Genomic DNA, 13149 nt, shown 5'->3' with positions numbered 1-13149 from the left:
ACACTGACAGGCTTAATTGACCCAACAAACTGAGCCAAATAATAAAAACATTAATGGCTGATAATTTCATAGATACCCATGATAAACCGAAAATAATCATAATATTGAGAGCTGGGTGGCAGATAGGGGGGTGTTATGGGACCCGGACGGCAGATAGGGGGGCGTTATGGGACCTGGAGGGCAAATAGGGGGGCCTGTGACCTGGATGGCAGATAGGGGGGTATTTATACTTTAAGTAAAGGAACTGTGTACTTCTTCCACCACTGCCTCTCACATCCTCCCTCCCGTCGCCAAGCAACATCTTCTGCACTCAGAAACCCACAGTAAACACGTCTCTCTGTATTTAGAATCCCACCTCTTCCTGGATAGCAAACAGTATGATGAACAGATACAGTGCTGTTGCTGGTAAGGCAGGCTCTGGTACTTGTATGCTTGACTGCATGGGTACATTTTGGGGTGTAAAAAGTATCCAGAAATTATACCTAAGTGAAAGTATGGGTATCGTCTCAAAATCGTGCTCAAGTAAAAGTCAGAGTATCTGGCTAAAAACACACTTGAGTAAAAGTTAAAAAGTTTCTACTTTTAAATGTACTAAAGTACTAAAAAGTAAAAGTAACAACCTTTTTTTATTCCGGGGCAATGAAATGTAGCTTGTCACTCTGACTGTCTATTCTTCTGATAGCAGGTGTTTAATCAAAGATCCCCGCTTTCTAGTCTTGCACAAGGACCAATCAGCATGGGTATGGGTGGGTTCATTTTCCATTGAAACAAATATACTAATTAAAATGGTTGGACCTGCAAGATTTGTACTTTGTACGTCTGCATTTTAAATGCATACGTTTTGTATGTTTATTTTCTCTGAAATGTAATTGAGTAAAAGTACAAGTATAGAAACCTAATAATACTAGAGTAAAGTACAAATCCCCAAAAACGGTACTTAAGTATTGTAACAAAGTACAATTACTCAAGTACTTTACACCCCTGATTTTCACTGTACAGTATCAATATGAAAATGAGAAGTTGAGGAAAATCGGTCTCTCATCACCTCTCTCCTGGTGCTTCCCACTCTGTGACAGAAGGACACGGCAGCGAGAGAGGACGTGACGTACGCCAGCATCAACCACGGCACCACCAAGACACCGGTGAGTGCCAGAGACGCCGGTGACAACGACTGTGACTACACCCTCATCAGCCACGGCACCACCAAGACACCGGTGAGTGCCAGAGACGCCGGTGACAACGACTGTGACTACACCCTCATCAGCCACGGCACCACCAAGACACCGGTGAGTGCCAGAGACGCCGGTGACAACGACTGTGACTACACCCTCATCAACCACGGCACCACCAAGACACCGGTGAGTGCCAGAGACGCCGGTGACGACGACGGTGACGACGATGGTGACTACATCCTGATGGAGTAACCCACGCTCAGAGATGGCCCAGGATTTTTGAGGGCCTTGGGGGCTCAGGGATGGCCCTGGATTTTTGAGGGCCTTGGGGCGAAGAATAATTTGGGGGCCCATCTTTCTCACCTTAAATCAGATCTCTGCACCATGTCTGCATGTTCAAAATGTTGACATGATGATTGACATTTAGAGGATCACTCTGATTGGCTGACTGACCTCCCTGCAACCAATTAAATAACCAAGAGGCCTTGATTAAATCATTTCACTCCTAATCTGGCTATCATACTGAGATAACTTTTTTTAACTGGTTTGGGCCCCTTAACATAGTGTCTGATCCACCTTGTGGGGAGGACGGCCCGGCCCACATGGTAAGAAAAACTAAAACATTAATTGTCTCAACCTACTTTCTTTTGTGTGCTAAATCGACTAAATATGAGTGACGTTAACTTGATATCTCAAGATCCACTTTCATACAAATAACGTTAACTTGATCTCTCAGATCCACTTTCTTACGAATTATGTTAACTTGATCTCTCAGATCCACTTTCTTATGAATTACGTTAACTTGATCTCTCAGATTCACTCTTGTACGAGTGACGTTAACTTGATCTCTCAGATCCACCTTCTTACGAGTGACGTTAACTTGATCTCTCAGATTCACTCTGTACGAGTGACGTTAACTTGATCTCTCAGATTCACTCTGTACGAGTGACGTTAACTTGATCTCTCAGATTCACTCTGTACGAGTGACGTTAACTTGATCTCTCAGATTCACTCTGTACGAGTGACGTTAACTTGATCTCTCAGGTTCACTCTGTACGAGTGACGTTAACTTGATCTCTCAGGTTCACTCTGTACGAGTGACGTTAACTTGATCTCTCAGGTTCACTCTGTACGAGTGACGTTAACTTGATCTCTCAGGTTCACTCTCTCCAATTTAGCTAATTCAGCTGAAAAAACAATGCAGCAAAGCTACTTCCTATTTTTTTTTACATTGGCTGAAGACTGAAGATGATGTGAGTCTGTCCATGTATCTGGTTAAGGACAATATATTGCTTGTGTCTTTTTCAACGTGGGTCAAATATTTGTAAATATCATCACTTGTTGTGTGTATTTTCATTGATACTATTATACATTTCCCTCTTTATATTTGATAGAATTTCAACATAAAATAAAGAAAAAAATGAAATCCAATAAAGGGCCCTTTTTTACTCCTTTTTGAGAGGGATATAATAAAAAGGGATTTGAGCTATTGTATACCGCACAGCAGTACTTAGAACAGTGGCCCTCAACCTTTCCCAACCGTTAGGCCCTGTTTAAAGGTAGAATATGTAATGCCGTCAAACAGCGACCTCTAGGTAAAAGAGCCCCTCTTGGTATTGCACTTTGTTTACATGTTTTGTTTTTGGTCTGATGTGTGGGGAAAGCTGGGGTTGCTATTGCTGGTCATACCTCAGGAGGAATTCACAGTATAATAAGTGACTAAACTAGGTAGAGGAGAGAGTTAAGCCTACGATCAGAATAGTTGTTTATTCTCTCATTGGGCTAACTAGGCTAACATTAACTTGTAGAAAACAAGATAGGCCTAACAAAAATAATGGTTGGTTTCAGGTTGCCGACCGACCCTGCCGATTTAGGTGCGACCCAATATATTTTATGAGTTTAAAAAAAAAATTATATATAAAAAAAAAAAAAAATCATTTTTTTTTTTTTTTTTTTTTTTTAGAATAAAGTTTCATAGAAATCTTAGTCAAACATTTAGTATTATGGATATTAAACATGCTGGCAGAGTACATGCATCCATGTTGTTGTGAACATTTTAACCCTTTCACTGCCACACGACAGCCGGTTAACCCTTTCACTGTGACAATACAGAAGGTTAGCCCTTTACTATCACACAACCGACGGCGATGCTCCATCATTAGCATCATTAGCTCCGCATCCGCGGAGCTAATGATGCTAATGATGGAGCATCGCCGTCGGTTGTGTGATAGTAAAGGGCTAACCTTCTGTCGTGTGGCAGTGAAAGGGTTAATTAAATAAAGAAATTCCCTATCCATAGTCGCCGTGGGAAAGAATAAAAAAAAAAAAAAAAAAAAAAAAATCCCTACCTACCCATGGCCAACCTGACAACCAACCTGAAACCAACTATTATTTTTGTTAGGCCTAACTAGGCTAACATTAACTTGTAGAAAACAAGATAGGGTCCTCAGAGAACCACTGGTATACGGCATGGCAGCGTTTACTAAAGCAGGGGATAATACATAATACATCATACTCACAAAGAGGACGACGCATCTATCTAATGCATGATTAAGATGCAGGGACTTTGGGGCGGCCGGGTGGCACAGTGGGCAAGGCGCTCGCCACCAACGCAGCCGTCGTACTAACACAATTGGAGTTATTATATTAGAGGGTGGGAAAGCCGGTGGGTGGGTACTGGTCATTGTAAACAGCGACTCCTACAGTTCGGTCGGGGCGCCTGTTCAGCGAGGAAAGGATCTAAGGGGGGTAGTGTGATCCTTCCACACGTTACACCCTCTCAGTGAGAGTCCGCGCTGCCAGGTGAAAAGAAGCGGTTGATTGGCTACACATGTGTCGGAGGAAGCATGCCTCCACTCTCCCAGACCGACTGTAGGGGGTAGGTGCGCAGCGACCAGGAAGGGGATTGGGAATTGGCATAACGACTAACATTGGGATGGGAGAAAAACGGAAGAAAAAGGAGGGGTAAAAAGATACAAAAAATATAAATAAAAAAAGATGCAGGGACTTTGTGAAGTGCTAATCTAATCGTGATCTGTGAACCAAAATACTATATTGCGTAAGACATGTATAAAAGTATATACCCAACAAGTAAATGGAAGATTGCTCCACTTCTACAAAGATCATTTGCATGTTCTTGGTATCTAGGGACATATATGGACCTCAGGGAATGTATTCCCAGTGTCAGAAATATTGTGTCTGTTGCTATGCTTGAGTAAATTGTAATGGACGGAAGGAGAATAATATTATTATTATTATATATATATATTTTTTTTACGGTGAATAACACCTTGCTAACATTGACCAAACGCTCATTCAACACCTTCTTGAGATCAAGTTGAAGGAAATCGAGGTTTTTCGATGTATGTAATGTATATATATTGGGGGAGATGACAGCATCTAAAGGGGCCAGGCCTTTGTTTATGTAATAAACAACGTTTTTCAAGAAAGGTACTACGCTGTCCAGTGTCAAATACTTATGGTTACGGAGTTGCATTAAAGGCGAATGACAACGATTGTACAGCCAGTATGAGAAGACGTCAAAGAAATAAACACAACGCAGAGTCAGCGGATGGAGAGGTGATAACACAAGCCAAACAGATGAAGAGGTGATACTGGCTGATTGATCGGAATCTAACAGTTGGTGCCTTACGCCGGATTTTGATTAAAGATAACAACAACGGAAAAATACTTTTCAATGGGGCGACAGTGAACAACAGCCATCGTGTGGGAGAATCATGAAGCAAGGCCGGCCAGCCCTGGGAGAGAGTTGAGTCGAGCGGTCATGAGGCGCGAGCAACCAGAGCTGTGGAACCAGATGTGAGTTCACTTGCACCCACGGTTGTTTGATCTTTAAGCCAAATAAAGAACAACTATGTACATCCGTAAACATGATTAGCGACAGAGAAGCCAGCTGTAATAATATGAGAAAGACAAACTGAGAATGAGTGATGTGGTGGAAGAGAGCCGAGAGAGCGGCAGAGGTCTTATCTAGCTCAGAGAAAAGGAAACAAAACAGTGCTCAGAGCACAGAAGCCACTGTGTAGGAGTGTAGAAGGGAGGCAAAAGAGAACGGAATGAGTGTAAATGCGAGATGAGGAGAGGGGGGGACAGCTGAACCAGATGAAAAAAACTGTTATGGCAGGACTGTCATGACGATCTGGTCGCCACTGACGCTTGCCTTAAATTGGCAATGGGGAACGGGTGACCGGCACTGTTATGACAGGAGGAGAGCCGGAGGGAGATTTACCTTAAAGTGCGTATTATGTCCAATCGGGCAGGAGATTTAGTCTGAGATAGCGTCCCCTAATAGGTAGAAAAGAGAGGAAAACAGCTGTGATTGTTGGGCCCTTGAAGAGAGGGCAGCGGCCGTTTGTTTAAGAGAGTAGCCATCTTATATCAGACAAAGGAGAATGAAAACAAGAAGCCACATACAGAGCCGTGGCTGCGACTGAGTAGACACAAATACGACAGGAGAATCACAAGTACGAGTAGTAAGAGTAAGAGTGATTGAGGCATTAAAGGGACAGTGCAAAAAAAATAGCCAGTTTTGTGTCTCCACAGTAATACAGAGCCAGTGCTCTGAAGGTCAGCAGCTTAGAACAGAAACACCACGAGATAACCAGAGAGGCCCAGAGACAGGGACCGCAGAATCGTATAAGCGAGATAAGATGAGAGGAAGCAGTTTTCGGGCCTACGGAGGGGAGTTTGACAACAAAACTGAGCAGACAAGATGGCCGTAAGGCTCCACGAGGAGATAAGAACGAACTAGAGACACGTCAGCTGAAGTACTCTAGACTGAGTTGGCCGCCATCTAGGGGTGGGAGTGGGGAAATGTCTCTGCAACCCTTTAGTGGCGGAGGGGGGTAGTGCAGGGAAGTTATCAGGAAATGATGACAGAGTGATTCCATAGGTCTCTACTACCATCTAGTGGTGGAGTGGGGGAGTGATTCAAGTTAGGACACTGGAACAAGTAGGAGAAGAGTTTAATTATACAATGGATTAAATAAGAACTTCACAGAGAGATGAGGTGCAGTTAATTAACGAGGGTTAAGGTGAAAAATAAAGAGGGAGTTTAATTTTCAGTTGCGCCTTCTCACACCTGATAAATAGGGCAAGAGTTTTCAGAGGACACTGTCACCAGAAATAACTGGTGGGGGGGGGGCAACCGTGGGACGAAGATAGAGCGCGGAAGTGGGTATCGGTAGCTGCTGGTGTCGCGACGGAAGACGACAACAGGGAACCGCCCTGTAGGACAGATATGGGTGTTGAGAAGGTGGTAGACTAGTAGATAACGAGCGCCATTGGCTGTATGACACTCACAATGTCAACACAGTCTGAAAGGGTGTGGCCATGGCAGGGGCTTGCAGAGAAAATATATATAGAGAACTGGAGATGACAGTGTGGAATGAGCTGCAGGTCCAAAGCCATGGTATAATGGAAAACACAAAGGAAGGTTGTGTACAGAAGACTGCTGGGGTTGTTTTCTGCTTTCAGAGTCCGGAGATGACCGATAGCGAAAAGGAGGACTATCGATGGCGGTGGAGACGGCCAACGGGGCGGAGTCCAGCAGTCGCAGGCGGTGTTGCCCAGGGGAGAACGAGGCAGACATCGGAGGGGGCTTTCCTGCGGAGATGCTGTTTCGAGGCGTTTTGAAACCTAGAGCGTGGGCGGGTTTATTGTTGAATCATGGACAAACAGGGACTTCCTTTCAGAGTCAATCAAGAGATCGAGCGACAAGACGACAGCGTGAAGTCCTGTGTGTTCATTGATAATAATTTACAGAAGTAAGAGATATGTTGAAAACCTTATTGAGGATTTATATTGGATATATAAGATATAGATATACAGTATAAGGTATATATATAGGGGGGGGGGGATTTATGACAATTTCCTGTAGTATGTTTAATATAGTCCTCTCGGGACAGATAAACCATTTCTCTAGCAGGATCAAGGGAGGGGAAAGGTGAGTTTAGCTCGGGACCACAAAGAAAAGAGGGTTTCCTAGCTGAAGAGACAATTCCCAGAGGGGAAGATGGACATTGCAATGGGTGGGGAAAAACAATAAAACAACAAGATAGAATTATTGGGAGCAGACAAAGGAGCCCTAATTTGTTATGAGTAGTTGGATGTTGTTGGTTTGGGTGGTCTGTTTCGATTTTCCTTGTGCACGAGGGGAAGCGCGACAGACCTCAAACAGCAAGATCACTGGGTTTGACCGTATGCCGGCTTCATTTCTTGTGCACGAGAGGTGAAGTGGGAAGCGTCCAAACGACAGCCTAATTAATTGAAAAACCAAGTAGTTTGTTGATTCTGAAGGTTGATTTAGAATCAAAGGGGGGAGTGAAGGAAATCGAGGTTTTTCTATGTATGTAATGTATATATATTGGGGGAGATGACAGCATCTAAAGGGGCCAGGTCAGAGAGGTGCTCTGTGCATGGTGACGGTGGTGCAGGCGGTTTAGAGGCAAGCAGCAGTCAGTGGTAGCAGCGAGCAGGGTGTCTGCATTCCATCAGCATAAACAACTGATAAGAACAGCAGCAGGAGGTTTGGGTCAGAGCGATGGGGAGAGGTTGACATCATTAGAAACGTTTTTAATGTGTGTTAAAGGTTGCAAGCAGTTGCCATGACAGCGCGTCACATGACAACCAGAAGAGGGGCGGGCCTGTCATTAATGATGATGATGATTATTATAATGTGAGTGTTCTTCCGCGGATGAGTTAGATTTAGACACGAAGCTGATGCGAGCGGACGTGGATCAGAGACGTCCATCTCTCTCTCACCCTCGCCGGTGGGGGAGGGGATATGACACATCATCATTAGCTTCGGCTAATGGGAGAAGGGTTTTGGCTAACGACAAGGCCTTAGCCACTATTGGACTGAACAGCAGAAGAGACGATAGCAAGGACAATACAATCTGATAACATCTGATCTGAGGCTTTTGTTTATGTAATAAACAACGTTTTTCAAGAAAGGTACTACGCTGTCCAGTGTCGAATACTTATGGTTACGGAGTTGCATTAAAGGGGAATGACAACGATTGTACAGCCAGTATGAGAAGACGTCAAAGAAATAAACACAACGCAGAGTCAGCGGATGGAGAGGTGATAACACAAGCCAAACAGATGAAGAGGTGATACTGGCCGATTGATCGGAATCTAACAAAGTGTACAAAAAATCTAAGCAAATGAATAAAGAGCAGATGATTTACAGGTGGTTTTGTAGATACAGTACTGAATTTTACCATCCAGACACATGCTATTTGAAATATGAATATAGAATATCAGGCCCATAAATGACCACATTGCAGCCAAGTCATACATCTATGGGTTGGGCCAAATCTCCTCTTTCCAATGGCCATACCACCAGGCACCCGTTACAGGGCAGCAAAGACGGTGAATGAAATCTTTTGTAAAATAATAATATAGCTCCACCATTTTTCACCATGTGAGAGGCGATGTTGTCATTGAATTATACTTTTACTCACATTCCATTATACGTTTTATACCAAGGAGCTGAAACTGAAACATGGATTGTAAAAACCATGACATCTATATATCTCCAAGTATGTCACTATTTAGATAAAACCATTACAAAAGATCATATAAAAATAATAGACAAAGGCGTATTGAAGGTATTCATAGCGGCATACAATTCAGAACTGTGTAGAAGGATGATAGCAAAATATACAATAGATTGCAGAACTTGGAACCGACAGAGACAGTATATATCAAGGAGAAGTGGGAACGGGAAGCAAACTGTACTATAACAATAGAAGAATGGGGAAACATATGTAAACAACAATAGAAAACAACCAACTCCCAGACCTGGAGAGAATTTGAGTAGAAAAACACTGTCAGGTTCTTCATCACACCTTCATAAAAACATAGAGATGAAGGAACAGAGTGATGGAGGGAATAAAGACACCAACCACTATCATATAGAGATGAAGGAGCAGACTGATGGAGGGAATAAAGACACCAACCACTATCATATAGAGATGAAGGAGCAGACTGATGGAGGGAATAAAGACACCAACCACTATCATCTGTTCTGGGATTGTTCATCCATTCTCCCTCCATGGACATACAAGTATTAGTATACAGTACATGGAAAGAGTATTAGAAGTACCACACAAATTCAAAGTGTTGTATTTGGGGGAAATATACTTCTATATAAGGGATAATGATGACAAGTACATGTATAGCATATTAAGGGTTTCAACCAAAAATACATGCAAGGAAGTGGAAGAGTCAGGCGGTGCTGACGGAGGGAGAATGGATGGACGTGATCCATGAGATCTACGTGATGGAGAGGTTGACGTATGTATTGAGACTACAGAGGGAGAGGTTTGAGGAGAGGTGATCTATGTGATGGAGAGGTGAACGGATAGTATAGACATAGTCCATAGTATATAGTAGTATAGATAGCAGCATAGTGGGTAGTATAGATATAGTAGCATAGTAGTAGATAGTTGTATAGACATAGTAGCATAGTAGATAGTACTAGTAGTATACACATAGTAGTTTAGTACATAGTTATATAGACATAGTAGCATAGTAGATAGTAGTATAGACATAGTATCATAGTAGATAATAGTATAGACATAGTAGTGAAGTATTTCACCTCTTAAAATTCCGTCGGGCCGCCCACGGGCCGTCGCACGTCGCAACACATTTACAGCGTCTGTTGGCGTCACGCTGTGTTATTGTCTCTCAACCAACACATCGGTTAAAAGCTAAAATGGCCGCCATTTTATTGACACACCGTATGACCTATTACGTGCTTCCAACCTCGGGTTATAAGACCAAACAGCCAACGAGTGTCAGTTTCGAAAAAGTGACCACCTCCAGTTTCGCCTCTCAATGACCGGACAAATCACCACTGATGCTGAAAATTATTGACTGTTTGTGTAGCCAATAAAATTCTGAGAAGAATTACATCTTAGGTCGCTTTCACATATAGTTTGGTGGACTCGGTGCGATTCGGGGGGGGGGGGGGGGGCTGGTGAAGTTGCAGAATTGTTGCATTCTTTATTTGGTTCGGTTTGCTTTCACTGCAATTTGTCAAGTGCACAAAACTTTCTGAACAATGTCACACGATCGAAAAGGGTGCTTGTCTATTGGATATATAGAATCCCCAAAACAGGCTTCGGGGACAGCTCTACAGCGCACATACACACACACACCACATTATTCTGCGAAGCAGCCCAGTGCACACACACACACACACACCACATTATTCTGCAGCAGCCCAGCCCAGCGCACACACATACACACACACACCACATTATTCTGTGAAGCAGCCCAGCGCACACACACACACCACATTATTCTGCGAAGCAGCCAAGCGTACACACATACACCACATTATTCTGCGAAACAACCCAGCGCACACACATACACCACATTATTCTGCGAAGTAGCCCAGCACACACACATACACACCACATTATTATGCGAAGCAGCCCAGCGCACATACACACACCACACCACATTATTCTGCGAAGCAGCCCAGCGCACATACATTATTCTCATATATTGCTGAAATGCTGACTCGTTTTTTTACTTTGATGTGACATTGGTCGATTGTTCGATTGAAGCTCATTGCCATCATTCTCTCGCTAAACAACTTGTACACCTCATTGTTTTTGTGAGTGGCCACAAGCAGCTGTTTAATTAATTAGCTCATCTGACCATATTTCTATCAGGACTTTTACCTCCTCATTCGCCCACGTCTGTCCACGAGACATGTTCCACACGTGCTTGTTTTGCAGTGCGCGCTGCGGTGTTTGTTTTGTTTCCTTCTGTCCTGTAAGGGTTTGGCCCGTGTTGCTACACGGACACATTTGTATGCTGCACATTAGTTCCTGACTGACCTAGCATTAAAGAGTCAACGTGATCACATCTCTCCGTCTATTATTATCTGTGAACTAAAGGTATATGGTTTACACAACATGGTGTCAGAAGTGGGATCACTTAGTAAGAAGACGAACTATACAAAATTAAAATTAAAAAAAGAGAGACGACGACGGAATGGGAGATGAAGCAGCCCTGTTGCCGTCGCTGCCACAGTTGGCTCCGCCAAGCAGGTTCAACTTCAATAACATTAATGAATGGCCGCGATGGATGAAGCGGTTTGAACGGGAAAGTTATCTGGTTTGGATAAACAGTCAGAAGATGCGGCGGGAGACGATGCCGAAGACATATTAAGGGGAGACACTGCAGGTGAATAGGGTAAAAAAATTAACTAATAGATATCACAATGAAACTTCCCCAGTTGATTACTTATATTAAGACAAGACTTCTTTGTATTACAAGTTTTCTGAAATTGTATGTTTAAATATGCAAATGAGGCATGATCTACTTAAATATGCACTAATTTGCATATAATTCCAGGACAGAAATCTGAACATTGGATAAAGCCATTTTCAAAATTATAGTTTCATTTTGTTGACATATTAGAGCCAAAGGTTATTACAGAGGGGATTTTGGATATCTCTTTTTATCACTCCATAAATCAGAAAATACTCCATTCAGTCCATTTTTATGGTAAAATTCCATATTTCACCATGTTTTTAGGAATAAAATGTGATATAAATCAGGGTATGAATGCGATATCAACAAACCCTTCTGTAAATACCTTCAGAACATAGATATGAATAGAACTGGAAGGTTTGGTGTATGTGCGTGTTACTGAAGTGGAGATTTCTGGCTCAGAGTATGAGGAAAAACTCTTAAAACTCATTTTTGGGAAAACGCCTTCAAAGTTCTGTATTGTAAAATGCCATACTTTTTTTTAAACAGATATTTACAAACACAATACCTAATCAAACCATTAGTAATAGACAACCTAAACACATGCCTGATAACTGAATAATAATAATAATAATGATGTTATTGAACTGAACAGAACTACACACAGGCTACAAACAGTGTAGTACCCCCTAATAGGCAAAAAATATTTGAATAGATATCACTATGAAACTTTCCCAATTTGTTATGTACATATAAACTAAGAAAAAATATATTGCAAGTTTTCTGAAATTTATGTTTATATATGCAAATGAGGCACTTCCCCATTAAATATGTGCACATTTATGGATGCAATAAGGCAAAATGATGTAAAATAAACAACTAAATGTGTGTTATTGATGTTTTATTGTCACTAGTTTCATAGAAGACATGTTTAGGAAGCAAAATATAACAAAATCTCAAAATCAACAAAAAAAGTATATTTGACTATTCACCTGCAGTGTCTCGCCTTAAGTGTTTTGCCGCTCACAGAGGAATGAAAAAAGAAATACAAAGACGTCACGGATGCGTTCAACGCACATTGCGTCAGTAAGAGGAACGTCATATTTGAAAGAGCATGTTTCAACAGAAGGAACCAAGAACCGGGTGAGAATGTTGAATCCTTCATCACTGCTGTACACACACTGGCTGAACATTGTCAATTTGGAACCCTAAGAGAATACTTGATAAGGGACAGGATTGTAGTAGGCATAAGAGATGCCAAGCTATCAGAAAACCTGCAAATGGATGCAGATTTAACTCTGGAAAAGGCAATGACTAAAGTGAAGCAGAGTGCAGCAATAAAGAAACAACAGCCTGTCTTAAGAGGCACTGAGCAGCAGGCAGCTGCACAAGTGGATGCCATACAAAAAAATAGATGGCAGAAAGCACAGCAATACAGAACGGACACACAGTCTCCTGGATGTGGCACATGTGGAAATAATGCCCTGCCCGGGATGCTGAGTGTAGAGTGTGTCATAAAAAAAGACACTTTGCAAAGACATGCAGAACAGGAAAAGGGGTCCATGACATCACACTGGCACACACAGAGACTTCTCAAGATGAATAGGAGGACTTTGCGTTCCTGAACGTAGTAAACCTAGAGGAACCTGAAGATGAATGGCTGGAACTGTTAGAGCTAGAGGACAGGAGGCCCTATTCAAGCTGGATACAGGGCCCCAGG

The 13149-nt window shown here is 42.5% G+C and overlaps 1 protein-coding gene across 1 annotated transcript in view; it reads left to right on the top strand.

The window, feature by feature from the left end:
- Window positions 1–1424, top strand: part of LOC311228523 (uncharacterized protein) — a gene marked incomplete at both ends in the record, with an annotated part of 180005 nt that extends 178581 nt beyond the window's left edge. Inside the window, one exon of the mRNA XM_084314425.1 lies at window positions 1077–1424. Within this exon, the coding sequence (XP_084170551.1) occupies window positions 1077–1424 (348 nt within the window). The remainder of the gene's footprint in view (window positions 1–1076) is intronic.
- Between the last annotated feature and the right edge of the window lie 11725 nt (window positions 1425–13149).

Source organism: Notolepis coatsorum (genome assembly GCF_963971535.1).
Source record: "Notolepis coatsorum genome assembly, chromosome: 5".
NCBI classification, from domain to species: domain Eukaryota; kingdom Metazoa; phylum Chordata; class Actinopteri; order Aulopiformes; family Paralepididae; genus Notolepis; species Notolepis coatsorum.
The sequence above is the reverse complement of the archived record's forward strand: the minus strand, read 5'-3'. Positions and strand labels throughout refer to the sequence as shown.